Source organism: Balaenoptera acutorostrata, chromosome 4, assembly GCF_949987535.1.
Source record: "Balaenoptera acutorostrata chromosome 4, mBalAcu1.1, whole genome shotgun sequence".
NCBI classification, from domain to species: domain Eukaryota; kingdom Metazoa; phylum Chordata; class Mammalia; order Artiodactyla; family Balaenopteridae; genus Balaenoptera; species Balaenoptera acutorostrata.
In genome coordinates, this window is record NC_080067.1 from 108,814,214 (window position 1) to 108,838,555 (window position 24,342).

Here is a 24,342-nt window from a genome sequence, read left to right on the forward strand (position 1 = left end):
GCTATAAAATATCTTTGAGCACCATATCTGTCAGCAGACATGCAGAAACATACAAATTCAGTTTTCGACAAAATAGTACAAACAAAAAGCTTTCCTTATTTGCCACTCAACTATCCTTCTCACTTCTTTTCTCCCTTCTGAGTGCCATCTTCTGTCTATAATATCAAGCTAGGCAATATTCGCTTGCTTGCTTTCTAATTGTTCTTTGCAAATGCAAATAAGGATCTGCTATCAATCCTTTATACTTTTGACTAAAACTCATACACATCAATGTATTTATTCTCTTGCATATGCTTGCATTTAAAACCTTCTATTTCTTACTGTGGAATAAAAGGATTGCCTTTTATTAAAGGATGACAAGGCAATAACTATATGAGGAAGATTTGGAAGAAAATAAGATAAATTTCTTTGTATGTGACATAGTAAAAGAGCTATCCCTGATGAGAAAATTACTATAGCCTCTATAGTCTTTTTTTTTTTTTTTTTTTTTTTTCATTTTTTGGAGTCAGGGGCAGGAGATAAAAGAGAGATTGTGGCTGGCATTATCATTTTTTCCTTTACCTTTTCAACCCCCAAATTTGTAGACGTTAGGGAATTAGAACCATTATCTGTGACTATAGCTTGTGTATCACACACTCTTTCCCCTTTACCATCATAATCACACAGCCAAGGGGCTCAGAGTTTCAACTGCCTCAAGTGGCTCCTAAACCTCTCACACAGACCAGGCATCAGAGGCAGGGAATGCAGAGTAGCTGCTCAAGGAAAAGAATGGGAGGGGGCTGGTGTGATGGTCTTTTCCCAATCACATATAATTACATGAAAACCTACACCCATTGTGATTGAGATGTCACTTTTGCACCCTGTTAATATGCTACTAAAGTGATGTGATGCTAAAGCCATTTCTTTTGGGGAGTAAGATGATGGGAGAGAGGGGTGGACCCTAAAGAAGAGCCTCACTTGTTAGGGCACAAGACGGTGCGGATGTGAGGTTTACTCAGATGCATGATTTTTGTGATGATGATCAAAATGCTATACGATGTTAAGGGATATGTATTAAATGGAGGAAAAAACTAAACTGAAACTAAAACCATGCTTTGGTTATGTAAATGCAATACTAATCAAAATAAACTATGTGAATTGCTTTACATTTATGCCTAATTACTATGCAGTACAATAATGATTATGTCATTATTTTTGTCAGATTAACTTTGCTATAAATTTAATTACATGTGTAAATTCTAAATATTCAGCCCTTGTAATTTAATGTTTTTAAACAATTATTTACTGAACCCCCTTCTACATGCCAGACACCAAATTGCATATTGGGAATAAAAACAATAAGACAATCCCTTCTCCCATGCGGTTTACAGTCTTGTTGAAGAAAGAAACAAGTACTAGGTAGATGTCCAGCGGAGGAGCTGGCAAACAATATATTTTTAAATGAAGGTAAGGACATGAGGGGAATACCAATCCCAGTCCTAGGGAGTTAGGTACGGCTTCAATAAGGAGATCTCAGAGCTGATTCCCAAAGAACCAGTAGAGATAGCCAAGAGAACGGGGAGAATGAGTTAGAAGAAGAACTCTTAAGCATAAGAAACAGGAAATGCACTGTCCTCAGAATAAGGAACCATATTCAAAGAAGATGTGAATATCATACTAAGGAATTTGAAGTCTTAACAGTAACGGGGAACCACTGCAGACTTCAAACAGGAGAACGACATGATCAGATTTACATTTCAGATCAGATTTGGCTTTACTGTGGAGAGTGAAGAGAACAAAGTAGGTTTACAAGGAAAAGACTTCAAGAAAAATTAAGAACAAAAAGGAGCCAGTTTCAGAACAATGTTTACAAAATAACAGCAGTTTTTTTTTTTTTTAACGTATTTCTCTCTCTATATATAGTTTTCATGAGAGGGAAGAAAAATGATATCCTCAGGAAGCCTGGTTGCTTACAGCTTAAAAAAAAATTAGAGGTCACAATGCTAATAAGCCACCATAAGATTTAGTGTCTGTTCGTGTTAAGGCATCACAATGGCAAAGCCCGAAGTAACAGGAATAATTAACTAAAGAGCCAGATCAAGAAGGTTTAGGTGAGAAAAAAGACTTAGAGCTGGATCAATGCGACACCCCAAGAGGTAGAAGGGAAAGGTGGCATAGAATTCTCAAACTATCTCAGTGTTACAGTAAATGAAAGGCTGACCTTGGAAGAATACAAACGAATAGTCTAACTGCCAGATGAAAAATGTTTAAGAACCCGCTCGTTGGCGCTACCTGGAATCACCAGAATGAGCTGAGACATAATCTGGTACAAAAACAAGACCGTGTATTAGTACTGGTTGTAATACTTTGGTAATGGCATATGTTCACCGTTGTGAGTCAATCAGAAGTTGGAAGTAAAGCATGTTGTCAGCAGTGCATATAAACTGTCACTCATTCTCATTCCACATGTAAGAAGTAATGAGTGATAAGTTATCACTTAACTATATTTTAAATAGTCCAAAGAATTTTTGTTCCACATTAAACAGTAGGAATTACTTGGGACTAGGGTATAAGTATAAATTTCTTTTGAAACCAGGACAGGATGTCCCAAAATGGCTCTGTTCTGAAGAAACCAAGTATCTCTCGGTGGTCATGCCCTTCTGGAAAATTATTAGAGGAGAGATAAGTGCTAACAACAAACTATAACTTCCTAATCACCGAGAACAATGTGTTCATTACTAAAAAAAATGTGTCCTGGTCCAAAGCTACTCTTACAGGGGCTGCTCATACTCTGGTGAAAGAATACAGTGATGAATCCTACGCTCAGGATGGTCCTGATAAGCAAACAGCTTTAAACCGTAGTAAAATCATTTGTGTCCTTTAAAAGACAATGCACAGCAACACTAGATTTCATTGAGGGGCTGGGGGGACAGAGGGGGCAGAGGTGACATTATAATACAAGAGCTGAAAGGGAAGAGGTTGAGAATTTTCTGGGTGCAGACTTTGGAGGATTAATTATTGACACCTACACAGGAAACCCTCCACTTGGGAGCTGCCCTGTGTCATGTTTTGTCATGCCTACTTAAATTATATTAGAAACCGAAGTGAGCTTTTATATTAATAGCCCTCACCTTAAGAGTTCTATCTGTAGAAGAGGCAAATTCCTCCTTTGGCTTATCCTACAGGCTGCATTCTGAGAATCAGAAGAGAACAACCAACTTCGATCATTTGAACACGGAGCATCAACTAACACCTACAGAAAAAAAAGGACACGTAATGCAATTATGAACAGAAAATATATCCTCAGACACAAAGTATATAGGGAAGCTAAGTAAATCATGACAAAAAGTAGCAAATAAATAAATAAATTTATTTTAAAACCAAAAATACACCTTGGTAAGTTCTTTATGACATTTCTTCACTAATACTTGACAGAAAAATTTCCTGTGCACTTTCAGTGTTCGGGTTTTTTAGGGGGGAGGGGCAATGAGAGGACTAACAGTCTACTAATATCTACCAGTATTTCATATTTTGATAACAGCAGAAACTTTTACAAAAGTTACTCATTTTAAACAGATGTTACTATACTTCTGAATTCTCAGCATTTATTTTTAAGAACTAATAATTCAACTTCAGTTTACTGAAATGCTTTCTTTTCCTTCAACTGTCATACTCTGATATGAAATGTTACCGAATTAAAGCAATACTGTGCACATGTTTGAGTACTGACCCAAATAATATCTGATCTCTTCCTGAGGATCTTTGAGGTACCTGGAAATAAAAAGCATTCTATAATCCCCAATCTCAATGTTTCCGCTTCCTTTGAACATGCTGACCATCAAATGAAAACTGCTTCCATGTTCACTTTATCAAAATTTCCCAGGGTACTGAGTAATTGTATGAGGCTATGTCTAGAAGCAGATGGAAAACGACAACAAAGCAACATAACAGTGGTATCACTGGGAGTCTATCAGTCTGTCACAATGTAATAAAAGTACCTTGTCAAACGTTTCAGGCTGGGCATCTCCCATTTCTCTGCCATCCAATTCAGACACTTTAATTACATTTACCAAAGGCTGTGGGATGAAAGATTCTAACGTCTGCCTCAGCCACCTCAATCTCAGACCATCGTGTTCATTACAATGAAGATAACCTAAATGTAAAGGATTAAAAAGTTTTAAAACGAACACAACGGAATTGTTAAATTTCCACTTTTGATCAAATAAATTTCAGAAAGAAATTGGTTCATCATAATTACGCAGAAATAGGGCTCAGAGGTAAACATTATGACTCTCTTATGTTTAAAAACAGAAATACACTCACAAACACTTCATAAAACATTTACCATAGTCATGCCTACAGAGCCTCTCAGAAGCTCTCACCATTTACTCATTCAAATTTCATTTTGAAGATGAAAACCTTTAGAGAATTATGGATTCCTAAACATATGCTATACAACCAACACCTCAGACACAGTTCTCTCCTAAAGCTCTTAAGAGTAAATGATATATTCGTAAGAGTAAATGATATATAAAGTTCCTTCTAGGACAGAACACCTGCATTTTAAATAAACGAAATGTGGTATGTGGAAAAAAGCATGTAAAGTGTAATTGGCTTTATGATAAGAAAGACATGGGCTCAAATTATGAGCTGTGAGACTTTGGGGAACTTACTTAGCTCTCCTCAAGAGTCTCAGTTTCCTTATCTGGAAAATGGGGACTGTCCCTAGTGAAGGGGTTCAGAACACACCACTTCAAAATATGCTGCTTTGACATATTGATTATTTTGAGTTAAAGGCACTTGAATAACAGCCGATGCACGGAAGGGCATTTTGACCTTTCTTTTTCTTCCTGAAAGCAGGAGGTATACTCCCACGTGAAAGATACCCTCCCTATACCAGGAGGAAAGAAACATTCTTATCACCAGAAACACAGAGTCAAGGCCAAGAGAAAAAAATCTGTATGCTTGACTCCTGTTACTTTGTCTTATGTTGGTCACAGCCAGAAGCCCTAAGAGGACACAGCAGAAATTTTACCACCTCTACCTTACAGTGGTTGTTAAGATTAAATGCTACACCCTAAACTTATACAGTACTGTATGTCAATTACATCTCAATGAAACTGGAATAAAAAAAGTAATTGTGATATTTTAGTAACATATCTAGCATAGGACTGCAAAAGTAGTAACAACAAATGTTTATAATAATTACTAACAATTCTTGAGTCCCTATTAAAGGCTAGGCATTGTTCTAAGACTTTACATGTAGTAACACATTTAATCCTCACAAACCTATGAGATGATTTTATTATGGTTTCTGTTTTACTGATAAGGAAGCTGAGGCCAAGAGAGGTTAAGTAATTTGCCCAGGTTCACAGAGCAGGAAACCAAGACACTTGGTTCCAGAGCCCTACTTATTTTTAAGCACCATGCCATGCTGCTTCTCAGTAATAGAAGGCATTTAGCAAATGGTTCTCTCCCTAATAAAATAGTTGTTCTTCCTTTATTTAAATATATATTTATAAATATTTATATATATTTATTATGTAGTGACAAAAATTTCATATAATATATATTTAAAGATAAGCATATTTTTAAATGCATAAAAATATAAAGAAAGAACATCAAAAATTACCTAAAACCCATTGTCTTCAGATTAGCACCATCTAACATTTTAATAATCATACCATGTTTCTTTATGCCTATATGCACATATAAAACTTATATAAATGGAATTATATATTTTTGTAGTGTCTTTTTTTCACCTTACTCTTCATCTACCCCCTCCACCAACTGCCCAACTACCCCATATACATATGCTTATATAATTGTCTACATACCCAGGATTATATTTACACACATCTCTGTCCCATTACTCTCCATATATGCCAATATTTCAAAGGCAATACCACCAAGTCAATCAGTAGATATATAAATCATTTTTAAAGGCTGCTAAATAGTACATAGAAAAAAATGTGTCCTCCTTTATTCAACCATTGCTAATTGTTGGGCATTCACACTATTGTCACTAATAATAACATTCAATAAGCATCTTTATAAAAGTGTACTTTCATAATGTGCTTTTATTATTAACAGGATATTACCAGAGGAACAGATAGGTTTGGGTAGGGGAATTTTTAGTTTTAGTAAATACTACCCTGTCCCACTACTCTCCATATATGCCAATATTTCAAAGGCAATACCACCAAGTCAATCAGTAGATATATAAATCATTTTTAAAGGCTGCTAAATAGTACATAGAAAAAAATGTGTCCTCCTTTATTCAACCATTGCTAATTGCTGGGCATTCACACTATTGTCACTAATAATAACATTCAATAAGCATCTTTATAAAAGTGTACTTTCATAATGTGCTTTTATTATTAACAGGATATTACCAGAGGAATAGATAGGTTTGGGTAGGGGAATTTTTAGTTTTAGTAAATACTACCCTGTCCCACCACCAAACTCTCACAGAAGTAAGTTTTATTATTAGTCTGATATGGCTTGTTATGCTGTAGTATAATCCTTGCTGTCTAACACAATTCTTTTCATTTGTCTATTCATCATTTGGTTTTGCTTTTCTGTCAACTGCCTATTCTTATAATTTGACCTTTTTTTTTTTTCATTGCACTATTTATATTTTTCTTACTAACAGGTAAGATGTATTTTCATATTTTGAATATTAACCCTTTATCTGCCATCTGATTTGCAAATGGTTCCTAAATTGTCCTCTGAATTTATTTGTAGTATCTTTTTAAGTACATAAGTTTCACAATTTTTTTTAATAGTCAATCATATCACTTTTATAATTTCTAGGTTTTTTAATCTTATTTAAGGTGGTATTTTCAACCATTAGATTTTCAGGTCTAATTCAACTAAACATTCACACAGGCCACATTTGGCATCATCCTACACAGGACAGAAACTACGTCCTTTGCCAGGAGGGCAGGTGAGACATTGCTTTTTCTTGGAAGGCCTTGTGGCGGCCCACACAGGTGGTAATTCAGGTGCAAGAAGATGAGCCTCATGTTGGGCAGGTGCAGGAGCTGTCCTGGTTTAAAAGCCTCATGTCCCACAGGAGCCTATACCTCTTCTAACAACTCCACAGGCACAGCTTCCAGGGTCCCCACAAGGGACATGCCCAATTACAAGAGTCACTGCACTCAGGCCCAAAGCATGGCATCCCCATCAGGTCTTTAGGGTTTATTTACTCTTTCTCCCAGTGCACATTCATTTTACCAGTCAGGGTCATTTTTATCAAAAGCCTAGAAACAAAGTGACAATTTCTGTCAGGTTACCAGGGAAACAAATCAAGAGAACTAACTGAAGGTGAAATTCTAATGCAGAGTAGGAAAACTTTCTGTAAACTCTTTGCTCAAAAATATCTGTGTATACGTGTGTGTGTGTGTGTGTGTGTGTGTGTATACACATACACACACACACACATATTATTGTTTTTCTGGTTGTCACTCCACTGTTAAAAACTTGTAATGGCTTCCCATCATCCACTAAATAAAGTTCAAACACCTAGCTTTAATTAAATGTCTGTAATAGTGAGACCTCAAGAGAATTGTTCAATTTTAACCGCTACCTCAATTATTTCACCAAAATATTCTGTGCTCCACCAAACTTGACTGACTCGTCTATTTCTCAAACATACTATGTACCTCTCCTATAGTACTTAACATATTTTATGTCATAGGAGAGTCCATGTGCATTGCTTACCTTTGCCACTACCAGGCCTCCAAATTTCTATACGGAAGGAGCTCAAGAGATGGCATCAATTTTGTTAGTGGGGAAAGGAGTAGAAAATCACTGTAAAGCTGCATTTGTACAGGTAGTACATTCTTTTTTATTTAGTTTACACTGGTTTTTTGGGTAGTTTTTTGGAGGATTCACTAATGCAGCTTATGAATAGGTGTCTGAAAGCTCTGTCTTAGCCTGAAATCGCTAGAAAACAGTCTAAGACGAAAGTTTACATTATAGAAGGGGTACAGTCCCAGGGACACAAGAGTGAGAGAAAAAAGGAAGTAAATCATGCACGGAGGGAGCACAAATATAAGAGGGTTTGTAATAAAGCTAGCTACAGCTTCGCTCAGTCTCTCAGGATATGTCCATAGGCTGAAATTACTGACCCTTGTCAGAAACTGGCGTTTAGTGAACTAGAGATGAAGAACAAATAATCTACTGGCTTCTTCCTGTATCCAGCCTCTCATTGGTTAAAGTCCATTCCAAGAGTTCATAACTCCCACACACTTCAGGTTTGTGTTATCTGGCCCCTCCAGGCAAGTACTAAGGAAGCCAGAGAGTCCCTAGCCCAGGTGCAGCAAGCACTCAGGTTCGGTGACCTCTACTTGTCAGTTGGCACCCATCCAAAGGCATCCCCAATCTGTGGCAGTAGTAGCAACAGCAGCAGAAAACTGCCGGATGGCCTGAGCCTTTGCTAGGGTTTCTCCAGTGTGGAAACAATTCAAGCGGCTCAAGCCTTAAGGTGACGGGTAGTAGGAAAGGTGAAGCCAAACATATCTGTGATGGTGTGTAAACCAGGGTCATGACAACCCCCAAAGTCATACCTTGTCTCCACCCTGTCTAACAATACTAAGGAGCCTCAAAGGAAAGAATCACATCTTAATTTCATTCCATTTCTCTCTTTTTCTGATTTAGATATTTTACATTCTACTTCTATTCTTCTAGTGGTAACCCTAAAGATTTTAACATGCATATGTAGAAGAAAAATCTAAATTAAGGCAATCGCCACCATTTTTCCTAAAAGATATAAGAATCTTATAACACTTCCTCCTAAATAAGATGCTACTGACATTGTGTATTTGGGATTTATTTGGGCTTACATTTTTTAAGTGCATAAAATGTTATTGTCTTCCATAATCAACGACTGTTAGATTTTCCCCATATATTTCCCACCTTCTTTGTTCATTTCTTTTTGTATCGTCTATCTTCCATCTAATATGGCTTTTCCTCTTCCTCTAGAATTGTTGGTGACAACCTTATACTCTTGCTCTCTCTTGGTCTAACAAAATGTCCATTTCACTTTTGCTCTTCAAGGATATTTTGGTGAACATATTTCTGAATTGACAGTCATCTTTTCTTAGCACATTGAAAACATCATTCCTCCGAAAGCTGGCTTCCGTTATTATGCTCAGAGGTCAATCCTCAGTCTAACTGTTGTCCTTTGAAGGTAAAAAGTTTGTCCTCTCTGGCTGTTATTAAGATGGTTTTTTATTTCCAACGTTCTGCAACTTCACTGTAATGGTCTATACTGGCTTAGCTGTGGTTACAAAATTTCAGAGGGTATGTCCACTCCTCCCCCACCACCAAAGTTGAAGACAGGCTTTCCTTTCAGTCCCTTGGAAAGGACAATTTCTTCCTAGTTTTCCTTATTGGAGGGAATAGCATTTTGGAGTCTCACCTTTACGTAAGTTAGTCTCCTAGTAGATGCTCTATTTGAGCAGGCTCTGGCTTCTTTTTTATTCCCACATGCTCATGAAGCACTAGAAACCAACGTGCAAGTTTTCGGGGGAAGCAAATGCTCTCAAGTGAAAAGCCAGCTTCAATGCTCGATTTACCTCCTAGGTTCCCAATCTCTTAACTTTTGGCCACTGAGTACTTGCAGATCATTGAGGCATTTTAAAAGATTTTGTTTTTCTTTAATATTATATCCCATATTTTTAAGTTATTTTCAGCAGGAGAGTTGGCTAAAATACATAGTTTGTCATACCACAGGAAACAGAAGTCTTAGTTATCTCTATATCCTTCAGAGCTCTACACCTACCATCCAATGCCTCGCACATTGTATGTGCTCACTAAATGTGGCTGACTTGATGTGAAACATGACATTATAATAAAGAATATTCAAATTGCTAAACCTGAAAATCAGGGAAGCTTTTCATTAAATTGTAGCTTTAGTCAAGATTCTCAATTCAGCATTTTAAAATAACTCTCAGATTAAATATAACTTTATACTATATTACTGTTTGGTCTAGACACAGATTTTATTTGAAATAGGCTTAGATTGGTTAAACTTTTTAAAATATATAATGTAAGGCATCACAATCCAAGATTCATATATATACTAAGACTCACTACATTACGACAGAATTTCATGCTTAAATTGTCAAAGATAAACCAAATCTTTTTTTTTTTCAGCTAAGTAGAAAAAGGGGTGAATTTAAAAAATTCTTGAAGAAGTCATTGTGGTTTTTCAGGAATAGCATTTTGGAGTCTAGGCTTTATGTTTTATTTTTTTTTTTACTACATGTTCCAAGATGGTCATTGCTAGTATTATTTCCAAAAAGAAGGTGCACCTAATGCAGGGAGTTCTAGGAGATGAGGGAGCAGGAAGGAGGGCAAAAGCAATTTCAGTAAAGAAAGGAGTCTTTCTAATCTTCTCTACCACCAAAGGCCAACTAGATGCAAAAAGAGTATTACTGACAGCAAAGAGAATTTCATGCCAGCCCTCAGCAAGAAAGCTGATGAAGCCACTCCATCAAGCTGGGTCATTCTTAATATGTTAATGCTTTCCTACTTAGAATCAGAATTGTTTTCTCTTTTTCTATCAACACCAGGACATTATGAAGGCTATGCTGACAAAAGCAGAACAACAAAAAACAGTGGACAATCCCTCACTGTGCTAACAGGTGGGAGCAGCTGGATCAGAGAGAAGTAGACTAATTTTTTTAATCATCCTAAAATACGAGCTTTTTAATCATTCAAAGCTGTGAGCCTCCTGGCCCAGAATAAAGGCCAGTACTGATCTAAGGAAATTCAGTGGATAAATGCACACTTAGTGCAGCCACCATTTTAAGCTTTGCTTATAAAAGCTTTTTTTAGATGGCTTCTGCATTCCAAATTCAAGCACTGTGGCTAACCTAATTTGGGCTTTGAGCATCAGCATGAAGACATCTGTACTTCTTAGTAAACCATTATCATTAGCCCTTCTTAGATGAAAAACTACTTTACTTGGAACACTGCCTGTAATTCATTGCCCTTGATATAAGAATAGGACGATTCTTCTGCACTTCAAACTCCTAGAATATATCTGTTTGCCTTTGGATTCCTAATCTGGAATTTCCTTACCATAAACATGTAAAACATTTATAGCCTACTAATGAGGATAATCTAGGATTAAAATGTCTTCTTTTCAAAACGGTACCCAAATTTGGCATTTCTCTTCCATCTTTCACAATACTAAAAATTCTATATTCAAAATTGATGCAACAAACAAAATAAGAGTACTGTCAAAGAACACACAGTGAAAGTAATAACAAATACTCCTTATAACACGATTCCATAAAATTTCACTTTCAGCTCAAATTATAAAAATAATAAAATAACCTTACAAAATAATCTCTTTCGTCGTGATTTCTTACAAAACAATACAGCAAGCTTCAATAATAGAGTTTTAACAATTTGAAAACACACAGTATGGTTTTACCTAAATATACAGTTAACTGATATATTTGTACCAATGCCTGGTACAACTGTATTCACAGTTCTCAGAAAAATGTTTGTAATCTATTTCAATAGGAATGCTATCAAAGGAAGATATAAAGTAGCAGTCCTCAAACTAGCATATGCATGCCCTGGGGATACATAACAACTTTTTAAGAGATAAGCAGGCTTAGATAGTTTCAAAAGAATTAATTTTCAGATCATCAACTTCTTAAAAAAGGAGACCTCTGGACAGGGCTTCTCCTAGGATAACGGCCCTTCACCAACTTTACAAATGAGGAGCAAGCTTCCCACCCGTCCAGTATCTTATTACAAGTTGTTCCAGGGCATAGAAACCTCCATAGCCCTCCAAACAAAGGCAGTTCAACACACTGGTGCTTTGGCTGAGAAAGTGAATGAGTCTCCTAATTAGGCAACACAGCCTTTTTAAATTGAGATGGTTTCTAATCCTTTGCCTTCTTCAAAATCAAAAACAGACCTAAAGAGTGTTCACATAGTAAATGATTAAAATAATGCTTGGTGAAAGAGATCTATGTGATTTAGGGTTATAATTCAGGAGTTTTAAAGAACTAGTGAGATTACTATAACACAATTCCCACCATCTTTTTATCTATGTGAACAGCATTTGCACTTATAAAAACAAAACCATCAAACAAAAACCAGACAGAATTGATGCTGAGCCCTGTCTTATCTAACCATAAGTAATTTTCATTCAGGGAAACCTAAAGTAATAGTTTAAACGTCCCATCGTCTCATTAAAAAAATTAATGAATGCATTACTTTTAACAAATATATATATAAAAATGTATATTACATACATTTCATCATTTTTGTACTACTAATAATAGTAATGATAAGTCATTTCAGAAGAACTTTTAAAATCTTTAGAATTGCACTGTCCAATACTACATCCACTTGCCACATGAGGCTAGGAGCACTTAAAACGTGGCTAGTCCAAACTGAAATGTGCTATAAGTGTAAAATGCACACCAATTTCAAAGACTTTGTAAGAAAATGAGAATGCAAAATACCTCATTAATAATTTTTATTTTGATTACATGTTCAAATAATATTGTGGACTTAATTGGGTTACAATGTATTATTAAAATTAATTTCACTAGTTTCTATTTTTAATGAGATTGCTCAAAAATGTTCAATTACATATGTACTTCATGTTATATTTCTATTGGACAGAACTCTCTTAGAACATTATGGTCCAATGATACAAAAATTGATTTTAAATGTATATTGTTTTAAATGTATATGTTTTTGTTGCACAGAAGTATGACAAGGAGGGGCTTCCCTGGTGGCGCAGTGGTTGAGAACCTGCCTGCCAATACAAGGGACACGGGTTCGAGCCCTGGTCTGGGAAGATCCCACATGCCGCGGAGCAACTAGGCCCATGAGCCACAACTACTGAGCCTGCGCGTCTGGAGCCTGTGCTCCGCAACAGGAGAGGCCATGACAGTGAGAGGCCCGCGCACCGCGATGAAGAGTGGCCCCCGCTCGCCGCAACTAGAGAAAGCCCTCGCACAGAAACGAAGACCCAACACAGCCAAAAATAAATAAATAAATAAATTTATTAAAAAAAAAAAAAAAAAAGTATGACAAGGATATCAATACAAGACTCTCAAATGTAAAAGTAACAATAAAATTTTAAAAATCTTTGTCATTAGCTTATCAGCTAATGACATTATCTGATAGATTTGTGTTCACAAAATGTTGTAGTTTTGTTCCCAATTACCTGCCAATTAAGTAGCTGGAAAAAAAATGTTATTTACACTATTTCCTCAGCTAATATTTCCATTCTTTTCCACACTATCCTGGATTTTAGGCTTTCAAAGTCTGCAAACTCAATCTTACATTTCTCCCCGCATACTTTAAAAGTATTTTGTAACATGTGGATATTTAAAAGTTGTCAGTTATGAAAAGAAAAGTACATTACCTGGATAAGCACACTGTAGCAGAGCTATCGATTTGCCTCCAGGGCCAGCACACAGATCCAGAACCTTTTCCCCATCCCTCAATTCCAGAGCCAGTACTGGGAGAAGAGAGGCAGCATTCAGGAGATAGTATTTTTTTAGGTTTCCAATTCGGTGTCTTTCTGAAGGCATTCTGTGTGGAGTTCTGCTAAGGTAACATTTCATTGATTTAGGATAGTAGGGTAAAGATCCTTGAAAGAGTGAGTGATAGCCCTTCAAATGTAAATCCTTTTCCAGTTCAAAAGGATAATTGAATCGGTTAAGAAGCACAGCATATTGCCAACATGATGGAGATGTTAGTATATCCCTAGAGAGAAAAAGAAAAACAGAGGGATATTAATATTATACACAGCAATACAATCTTATATTACTAAGTGAGGGAATGTGGTCCTAGTTTTACACTTTACTTACCTGTGATTTTCAGAGCCAGGAGTAGTATTACAGACTTTTTCTTTTGCCTCAGGCTCCCATATTGCTCAACCCAGTACTGTTATGTTCCTGTCTATATTTAAAACTTTGATATTTTGTTTATCGTGGGTTTTTTTCTTTTGTATCAGTTTTGGTCATTAAAATAGTATTTACCTTGGTTACCAAGTTTTAGGGGCTCTGCACTAAAGAGGAATGCCTCACTTGCCTCAGTCTAGTCCCTCCCTGCAGATTATCTTGCCAAAAAAACATGGCCTGTCTTTAACATACCTCAAAATCCATCACAATAGATTTTAGTCTATCACTCTTTTTGTGCAAGGAAGCGTTTTTCTTAGAGACAAAATTTAAAACCTGAGTCTATTAATACTGAAGGGAAAAGTACTATCATTAAAGGGTGTTTAAAGGAATGAGTGTTCAAGTTTTCCTCTGATGAAGATAAAAGTATGGAAATCTAACTACAGTGAACACTACAGTAACAGAGTTAATGAGGCAATCAGTGGCTCAGATGATACAAAACCAAGGATGGTTTAAAAATCACTCATGAAAAAAAAAAAATCACTCATGGATTGATGGTGCAGGCTTTCCCTGCCCCCACCTCTCCAACAGATTTACCTTCCTAATTTTTTACTTGGTCCAACAGTTAGATCTGTTGACAATCACAAGCTCACATCAACTGACAAATGATACAGCAGGAAATATTTATTTACGAGCTGACCTTTCTAGCCGAGTTATTTGGGAGCCTCATTAACCACGGTCAATTAAGTAAATTCCAGCTGCTACTCACCCTGGTGTGGCCTATGTGAGGAATGGCTGGATTGAAATGTAACACCTGCGACTCTGGACGTGTGCCATGTGAATTTCAGTTGAGGCTAACATGTGAAATTGCTTTCTCTTTTCACTGCCTCTTACTATGATGGTGCATCACAGAAGCCCAGTGTTTCAGCTATACCGGAGGATGACAATCTCTTTAAAAACATGCTTCACAAACTTTAGCGTGCATCAAGTGCCTGTAAGAGACTGCTAGGCCCCACCCGGGGCTTTCTGTAGGTCTGAGGTAGAGCCTGAGAATTTGCATTTCTAGCAAGTTCTCGGGTGATACTGATGCGCTGATCCCCAGGACCACACTTTGGGAACCAACGCATTACACTGGACCCTAAAAGGAAATCTATGAACGCCACGGTTGTAAACCTTATGTCAGTCCATCCTAATCTTACCCTCCTCCAAACTGGATGAATATCTATCCAGAGTTTTGAGTCATGTAGTAACAGGGAAATAATGCTCAGAAACATAATTTTATTAATACACACTAAAGTGGCTTAGCTTTAAATCATGTGTCCATCCCCTAGCTAACAAAGGGCTAGACACTTTCAATTGGCTTTATACACTTTCAATTGGTTAATATCTGGCAGGGCAAATCTCCATCCTTTTTTCTTTTTTTCTTCACAATTTCCAAAGCTATCTTAGAATGTTTATTGTTTCAGATGAACATGAGAATCAATTGGTCAATTAAAAATATTTTATAAAATATTTGTATAGATAAATAGATAGATAATAACTTTGACTAGGATTATGTTAAATGCACTAAATTTGGGGAGAATTAACATTTTATTGTATTCACTCTTTCCAACTTTCACCACAATATGTTTCTCCATTTATTCACATTTTCTTTCAGATCCCTTAGTAAAGATTATTAATCTTGCATATTTTACTTAACCTTACTGTATAAAAGGATTGTTAGTTTAGGAACACTACTGATTCTTGTACATTATCCAATATGTTAAATCTTGAAGGATGAGGAGGAATTAGCCACAGGATGAAATGAAAATACAAATTCCAGGGCAAAGGCCATAGTGGCCATAGCACGTGTACAGGCACAAAGGTATGACGGACAGTGCATTTGGGGAATTAAAAGTAGTCTAATGTGGCAGAAGATTATATGGGTCAAGTATAAGATGATAAAGTTTTAAAATATTACCTTATAAATTTAAAATTCTTATAAATGAGAAGTCATTGAAAGACTCTAGGGGGGAGAGCCTCATTAGATTTAAAAACATGTACTTATGGCAGAGTGAGGCAGGAATCTTCAGAAATTATTCTATCTCATTCTTCAACAACTAGATAAAGTAAGCCCTTGCTCAGAACAAATAAATTTTCTGATCCCTCTTAACCTACACCCAGCCTACTGAACTACCTGAATTTCCTGGAGCAAGTTTTCTTTGGCCTTTAACAGTCTCAGCATAAACTGCTCCCTCTGCTTGGAATGACTTTTCCTCTCTCACCCCCCTCAGCCTGACTTTCCTCTCCTACTCGCTATTCACAGGGCAGTTTAGGCTTTATCTCCCCAGGGAAGCCTCTCTACCTACCACCCAATCCACCCACTCCATCTCACCTTGATAATATCAATAATAATAAAAATTACTGATCACATGCTTACTATGTGCTTTTTGCATGCTTACCTCATTTCACCATCACAACAACTGTGAGGGGCAGCTATTATGCTCACTTTAGAGGTCAAGCTAACTGAGGCTTTCAGAGATTTGGCAACTTACCCAAGGTCACATCACTGTTTAAAGAGAAGTCCCTGATTCAAAATCCGCTGGCTTTAGAGCCTAATAGGAGTGTGAGGCCCTGGTACTGTAGCACAAGTGGTATATGACAGGAAAGAGAAGAGAATTTCTACTCCAACCCTCACCTAGTGCCAGTGGCCCCGTTCTCCCTGAAGCTTGACATACGCAGCCCTTGGGAACCAGCAACAGGATCCATTCAATGAAGTGACTGCTAAGGCTGCTCGGGCTGGTACTTCCCAGCCCTGAGAAAGCAAAGCTGTGTATTAATGTGGGTCTCAGCACCCACCTGCCAGTAACCTCGTCTTCCCCCAACACACAGACACACCCTCCAGCGCTTGCATTGGTGGGATGATGCCCTGATGCCGGTGGCTACTCACTTCAAAAGCTCCGATGGATGGGCAAGTAGCCCAGCAGACAGTGGAGGGAGCACATATTAGAAGACTCAAGAAGACACTGGCCAGGCGCCACACTGCAGGTCTCCTCTCAAGATTCATGAGGAGGAGTCTGAAGCTGCGTCACTTAATAAGCTCCAAGGCCAGAAGTGCAAGCACACCAGCAGTCAGCAGAATGGGGACCTAGAAGATCAGTGACCTGCAAATATTTTGCTAGTACTTCCACTGATAGCATTTTGAAAAAAACTATGTACCCTCTGGAACATTTTAAGTTGACATCAAAATCTTCACCATATGTTTAAGGATGTAATTTCCAGCATACTGTAAAAATTGACATTTTAAAATACAAATTATACTACTTTTAAAAATCTATCCAGTGGAATCTAAATACCAGAGTGATTTTGAAACCCAGCATTATCCATTTAAAGATTCATGGACTGACTCTTCTTGAACAGGTGGAAATTTTGCACTGTTCCTTTCCCTTTTATTTACATTTTATTTCCCCATATAACTTTATCCTAATACATTTTTGTGCTTTTAATCTTTATTACCTTATTGTATTTCTCTCTCTCTCTCTCTCTCTCTCTCTCTCTCTCACACACACACACACACACACATGTATATACTAAATTTGTTTTCACTGTAGCCTTAAAGCTCTAAGTGTTTTATGGTAAATTCTGGATTAGTCATCAATAAAATGACTAGTACAAAATTGATCAAAATAACTTATAGATTTGATAATCTATAAATAATTTGATAATTGTTTAAACATAAAAAGGAAAAATTCATAGGAAATGAATCTCTTAATGAAATGAGCTTTTTCTCCCTCATACATCCAGCAATGAATATTACCTAGTGCTATAACGATCAGGGTTCAACATCAATTCCTATTTTGAGTTTTTAGAAGGAGTGACAAAAACCTTCACTTAAATAAGTAGGTGAGAATTAAATATATTTTGTTAAAACAATGTCTCCGTTTTGTTAAAATTCTTTCTGAGTTATGATCTCAAATCACTAAATGACATATCTTCAAAAATATTTTAAATAATCTGTTGGCTGACAACTCAATTGGAGGTCCTTTACTTACGCTGAAAGCAAAACTTGGAGACCATCTGACCTGTCAAAGAATTTGGTAGTCCTTTGTCATTTACAATTACAGTCCAATAGTCTCTGGCAGGGGGAGTTTTGACACCCTGGAGGAATGCAGTGTGGAAGAGCCAGGATGGTGAAAGTGTGACCCTTCTTGTAAAGTGGGACAAAGACAATGTAGAAGGGCAGGTTGGGAAAGGGGAATAAGTACCCCTCTTAGGCAACAGGGGAGCAGAGTAATCTCCTGAAAAAGCATACATGAAAGCCGAGGATCTGGAAGTTGATTGCTATAACTTGCCTGTGCTCACATATCCCTTGAAAATTGCATAATATATTATTTGGACAATGTTTGTTATATGATAACATGATTTTCAACTTTTGTGTGATTTTCTTTTCTCTTACTATTCTATTCTCCATTCTACCTTCTTATCTAATGATGAGGATAAAATATTATCTTATCTACACATCACTAAGCACAACTGCTTAGTTCTGTATAAATGCATAGATTACAGAACCCACTAAACGTTCATGGTTAAAATACAGAAATCCCTTTTGTTTTATTGCTATTATTACCCACTAGAGGGCGCTCATTCAATCATTTTAAAAGTCTGGTTTAGAAATCAAGAATAAATCAACTCATGGAAGTGCATCAAGGTATGTTTTCATGCCATTTAATTTCTATTCTTCAGAGTCTAATAATGAGCTGACTGCCTCCTACTCTTTCTTGACATTGTTTCCTCCTTGTTTCTCACGGAAGGGCAATCTATGTCCATATTTGTCAGCCACAGTACCTCAGACTGGGAGTCCTGAGTGAAGGTTTGTGATTGGTGGAGACAACAAAAGGCTGAAAATACTGCACACAAGGAGTCCCTTGTATCAGGAGACACGTGCATACACTCCCAAGACTGGGACTCCAGACCCTTCACAGCAAGCAGCACACTTGGTAGAGGAAAAGGCACAGACTTTCAAGTCACAGGCTTGGACTGGCCATAAACTGAGACACCTGGAAATTTTTCTAATCTCTGAGTCTAAAAGGAGCTAAAAGTTACTACTACACAGGGTGTGCACAGATCAAGGTTGAAAATGTGTGTAAAGCCAAATAAGGGTCAAAATAAAATCTAGATACTAGTTCATTTCTGTCTTCCTCAACCAGCCCACTCCACCCCCACCCACCCCTTCACAGATTCTGGTAATGCAATCTGGTTACATAATAATTTTTACTGCTATTATGTGAACTATGTGACCTCTGGGTTAATGAGGAGAATGTTAAATATATATATATATTTATTTACAGACAGGCCAGACTTAACTATGGCTTTTTTCCTTGCCTTCCACAAAGTGCACACAAAATTTCCAAAGTTCATAAAGATTTCCAATTACTCCTCCCCTCATATATATTTGACGGCAGACTATATATAATCCATCTTTGTATTCCCAATGCTTAGCACAATGCCTGGTATATAAACACTGCCTAAGTTGTGAATACATACGTAGACCACTTGCACAAGTCTTAAGATACTGGTTCTTCAAGGCCCTCCCTTGTCAGGGAAGAGACAAGTCAGTAAATTATGACAATACAACCTTGAAAGAATTAAAACAGCTGTATCATCAAAATGCAGTGGAAACACAAAGGGCAGAACTAATTTTGCCAAGCGCGTATGGGACAGCTTGATGAAGAATAACAGTAATAGTAATAAAAATAATTCTCACATGTACTGAGGGCTTACTATACGTCAAACAATATTCTAAACACTTTGTTTTTATATGTAAATTCATTTTCTCTTTCCAAATAATTATATGAAATAGATACTATTTTTCCCACTTTACAGACAAGAGTAGTGAGGCGCAGACATGTTAAAGAACTCTCCTAGGTCACTAGCTACAAGATGCACAGGCGGGATCTGAACTCCCACTTTAACCACCATACAGAGGGGAAAAGGAGGGCATCATTCCTGGCAGAGGGAACAGCATACTCAGTCCCGAAAAGATGACGGAGCCGGTCTAGTCATGATAAGACATTTAGTCCAAACGTAATACTGCAGACAGTGGGGGAGCAAAGGAGGCTAGTATCCCAGGAGTGACATGCTGGAATAAGGCAGCATTGAGAAGCAGCATGACAGCGTGGGTAAGACAAACTCCCAGGGCTTTTCCAAATGCAAGCTGCGTATCACTGGGCAAGTTACTTAACCTCTGCATGCCTCAGCTTTCCTATCTATAAAGTGGAAATAATAATAACTACCTCGAAGGGTTGTACAGGATTATGTTATCATCTGTAAAGTGATTAGAACGTTGTCTGGCATATAGTGCCATAAAAGTGGATGCTAAACTAAGCAAATAAATATTAAAGGGGAGAGACTATGGAAAAGGGTTGTTGCAATATGTCAGGTAAGGAAACAATGAAGGCCTAACTAAATAGTAACAGTGATGATAAAAAGGAGATCCAAATTAACAAACTTCTCAAGTAAAAGCAAAAGCACTTGGTGGGCATTTAGATTTTGATAGGGGCAGGGCAGTGGTGTGTGGTGGTAGTACAGAGTTAGGGAGACCCAAGACACCCTTACTATTACACTATTAAGTTCGGGTTCCCCAAGACCACTCTCAGGTTGATTATTAGCTAAAAGCTATTTTATTAGCTATATTATAAGCTATACCTCACTGTTACACTCATGGTTATGGTTACAGCTTATTACAGTTAAAATCAGGCAAGGTAAGAGATGCAGGATGCAGAGTGTAGGACAGTTCAAAGCATGAAGCTTCCAGCTGTCCTCCTCAGTGGAATCATGGACAAGGATAACCTTTCCCCGTAACGATGTGTGACAATCAATATGCACAGGAGTACTGCCAACCAGGGAGTCTTGGTGTCTAGATTTTACTGGGGCTCAGTCACACAAACATGACTGACTACCCACTCAGCTGACCTTCAGTCTCCAGCCCCTCCGGAGGTTGGAGGCAGGAGCCTTAGCTGATACGGTGGCCCAGAGCCCCCACCTCACATCACGTTGTTACACTTCCCCACGTTGCCCAAGCCCCCAGGTAAACAAAGACTTTTAGGCAGAGCATTCCAAGGGCTTAGAGATCACCTCCAAGGAGCTGAGGGCAAATGTCAGACCTATCTCTGAATAAGGTTCATTCTTCACTAAAAGGCAGTGGAAGTGTGGAGGAGGAAAAAGGAAACTGAATTGATAGTGATGCCTTCAAATGAGATAGAATATGCAAGCAGCAAATGGCAACAGAGGTTTGGTAAGGGAAAATAATAATATGCTTTTGAGTTTGCCTGGTACGAAACTAAGTTATCAGAAAACACTTAAGCTTGGCAAGGGCTGCATCACTTGAGATGACAGCACACTGAGGGAAGTTTAGAGTCATGCCATGAATCGGCTCACCTTAAGGAGAACATGTAGGTAACAGGTAGGGCAAAAATTGAATCCGGGTAAACTCTCAACTTCAAAGGGCTGCTAAGAATGTGAGGGCAAGAAGGGTTTTTACAAAACAATAAAATTAAAATAAACACTAAACCTACCCCACTACTACAGAAAACTAAAAATACTGAGTAAATTATTAACTTTCTAGATAGCACAAAAATGCACTCCCCTTTCCCTGGAAGTACATAGACTCTGCAAGCACAATATTACGTCTTGCAAATAAATAGTTAAAAAACAAAAGTATTTCTGTTCTTATTTCTCCATGCCATCCTCCATGCTCAGACTACTTTCTAAGCTGAGAAAGCCTTTATTTTGCCTATGGCAAATTTAGCACATGTTTATGCAAAACTTAAATTACCATGAAAACCCAACAAAAAGGTAGATGAAGCAGAAGGCATGGCTAATTAAATGGACTGCTCATTTTGGTTAGGGTCAAATAATAATTTATAAATCTGTCTGAGCACAGTAAAGAGAAAAATAACTCATTACAGGTCTGAGCAGCCAGATAAAGTCTGAAGACAATACACCTCTTGAAATTTTTCTTTTTTTTAAAATCATCCATTTACGCCTAATTACATCCCAGGTATGAGAGGCATATAGAATAGGGGTTAGCCGTGGGAGTTCATGAACCAGAGAGCCTGGGCACAAATCCCAGTTCTGCCACTTACTAGCTGAGAGAACTTGGGCAAATTACTTAAAGTCTGTGCAGTTCCCTCAGGTGAAAAGTGGGAAACAAACTTCAGAGGTTTGTTCTAAGCGTCCAAAAAAGTCAGTATTACCTGGCACATAATAAGCATGCCATAGGTGTTTGGTTATTCGGCTATTGTATTTGAGTAACTGTGCATACTGAAAACCTCATGAATTAATTACACGCTTCACTATTCATTCCTCTTTCTTCTCTGTGATAGAAGACACCCATTTAAAAATCTAATTTTGAAATAAAACTACAACTATAAACTACATTTTCACGTTACAGTATTTACAAGTTTCTAAAACAGTTTAATTTGTCTAAAATTATTTCAGAACCACTTCATACTTTATTAAATCACCAAGACCTGGCTTCTCCTCGGGTCTCTGCTGGTACCATCAGGCTTTGGTAGATAAGACTAGGTACTCCCGCCTATTTCTACTGGGATATTTATGGAATTAGCAGTTTATATAGTTTTAATCATGCGCCTCCTCCTCCATGAACAGACTGTCTGAAAACTGGTCCTGGGGACTGTCTTGCTCTTTGTATTTCACAGTGTATGGTATACTGTATCAGGCACTCAATGTAAAGAACCCATAGAGCAACATACTGACCAAACACAAAACTCACTAAACATACAAATCAAACTTCTCTCACATCTAGGCATTAAATATTTCTCATTTCTGTTTTCTATAATACATTTAAATAATTTGTGTGTGTGTGTGTGGGCACAGGCATGTGTGTTCAAAACACAGCCAGCTATAGATATGGGGAAGAAACATGATTACCAAATAGAGTGACTTCAGCTAAGATAAAGCAGTGTTGGCTTTAAAGACTTGTTGCATTATCTCCTGAATTTCACAAACTAGTCAAATACCCTCAAAATTGTTCTTTCAGATTTTTCTGTTACAGTATAATTAATTTTGTCAAAATGGTGGGCAGTCCTGTTTCAAAGATCAAAGCAATTTCTTAAGGCAAGGGCATAACAATTTTTGCTTATAACAAAATTATCATTACGAAGTTTTCTTTCTACCCTTTCCATTTTCCTATGAGCCAATCTATTTCCTCCTCCTTCTCCCTTCTGAAGCCTCAGCAGGAAATGGAAACCAGGTTTAGATTCCTTTATCTTTTATCTTCACAGCACCCCTCCCCCAGATGGGTTTATTTCTTGTTCTATCATAAAGCATCAAGAGATGAATTATACTAACCTTACTGTATGCCAGGCATCTCCAAGTTCTCTGGAATATTCCTTTTCAAAATGATCCAATACAACTTTGCAAATCTGTTTTGCAACCTTCCTCTCTGATTTTGCTTTCAGCTATGATGATAAGAAAAGGCTGCTGACACACTCTGATGTTACCAATTTACTTAACTTCAACATTATCAGTACAGTCTTTTTTCTTAAGATAACACTTTTTTTTCCCTGATAATTACTAGTTCTTACAACAGGAGCTGTACCTCACACATAACAAAATTGTATTATTTACTTACGAAAAAAAGGTTTCTCCAAATGATTATTGCTCAAATGTAAAGCAAAGGGTAAAGCAGAATTGCGGTGTTAACACAGGAATGTGTGTCAAAGGAACAAAATTAATTTAAATAAGCCACTCTAGATGTTAACATTAGGGGAACTGGGTGAAATGGGCAGAGGAAGTCTTTATTATCTTCGCAACTTTTTAGGAAATGTGAAATTATTCCAAAATAAAATGTATTTAGAAGAAAAATCACTCTAGTTTCCTGTGGAAACGTCCTTTCAGTTCTATTTCATTTACTAATCCAAGAAAAGTTTACCTATGTAACAGATATCCTTTAAGCTCCCAGGACAGTACAGTGACAAAGAGAGTCTCAGCCCTCCAAGAGCTTGCATTGTGCTCAAAGCTGAAAGGAGTGGATATTAAAGTCTGCAGGCGGGACTGCAGACAGATTATTTGAGGCGGATGTGAGTCTTGGGAGAAAACGACAGAGAACGCTCACGAACAAGCGTCAAAACACTCGGCATTATTCTAGAGCTTTGGACTGAAGCCAGAGAAACCCAGAGATCACCAAGTTCCCACATCCCAGCCCCCTCCCTCGCCACGTCGTCGGTCGATAAAGTTTCTGGTTCAGTCACAGGCACCCGGCTGGATCCCAGCCCTCACCCGGGTCAACATCATTCCGTCAGGAGAGGTCAAACAAGAAGTCAAGACCACCGGGCATCTCAAGCTTGCGGGGAACCAAAAGCTCACCCCGTCTTCCGAGTTTCGCCGGAATTCTCTCCCATCCCTCACTTTTCCGGTTCAACTTCTCGCGAGATTCTGCTTTGCCTGAGTTATCGAAATCTCGCCTAAA

General features: G+C 37.6%; 1 protein-coding gene across 2 annotated transcripts; it reads right to left on the reverse strand.

Annotated features, from left to right (window-relative positions):
• Positions 1-2,577: 2,577 nt before the first annotated feature.
• Positions 2,578-24,323, reverse strand: NSUN3 (NOP2/Sun RNA methyltransferase 3). 2 transcript variants are annotated; one of them, XM_057545537.1, is made up of 5 exons: positions 24,153-24,268; positions 23,223-23,332; positions 13,394-13,737; positions 3,978-4,132; positions 2,581-3,232 (listed from the first exon to the last, which is right to left on the reverse strand). In XM_057545537.1, exons 1-5 carry the CDS (start codon positions 24,165-24,167, stop codon positions 3,107-3,109), a joined length of 750 nt encoding a protein of 249 aa, XP_057401520.1. In that variant the 5' UTR covers positions 24,168-24,268; the 3' UTR covers positions 2,581-3,106. The 2 variants fall into 2 exon arrangements, with proteins under 2 accessions (XP_057401521.1, XP_057401520.1); XM_057545538.1 differs by lacking the exon at positions 23,223-23,332 and having other exon boundaries at positions 2,578-3,232; positions 24,240-24,323.
• Positions 24,324-24,342: the final 19 nt, after the last annotated feature.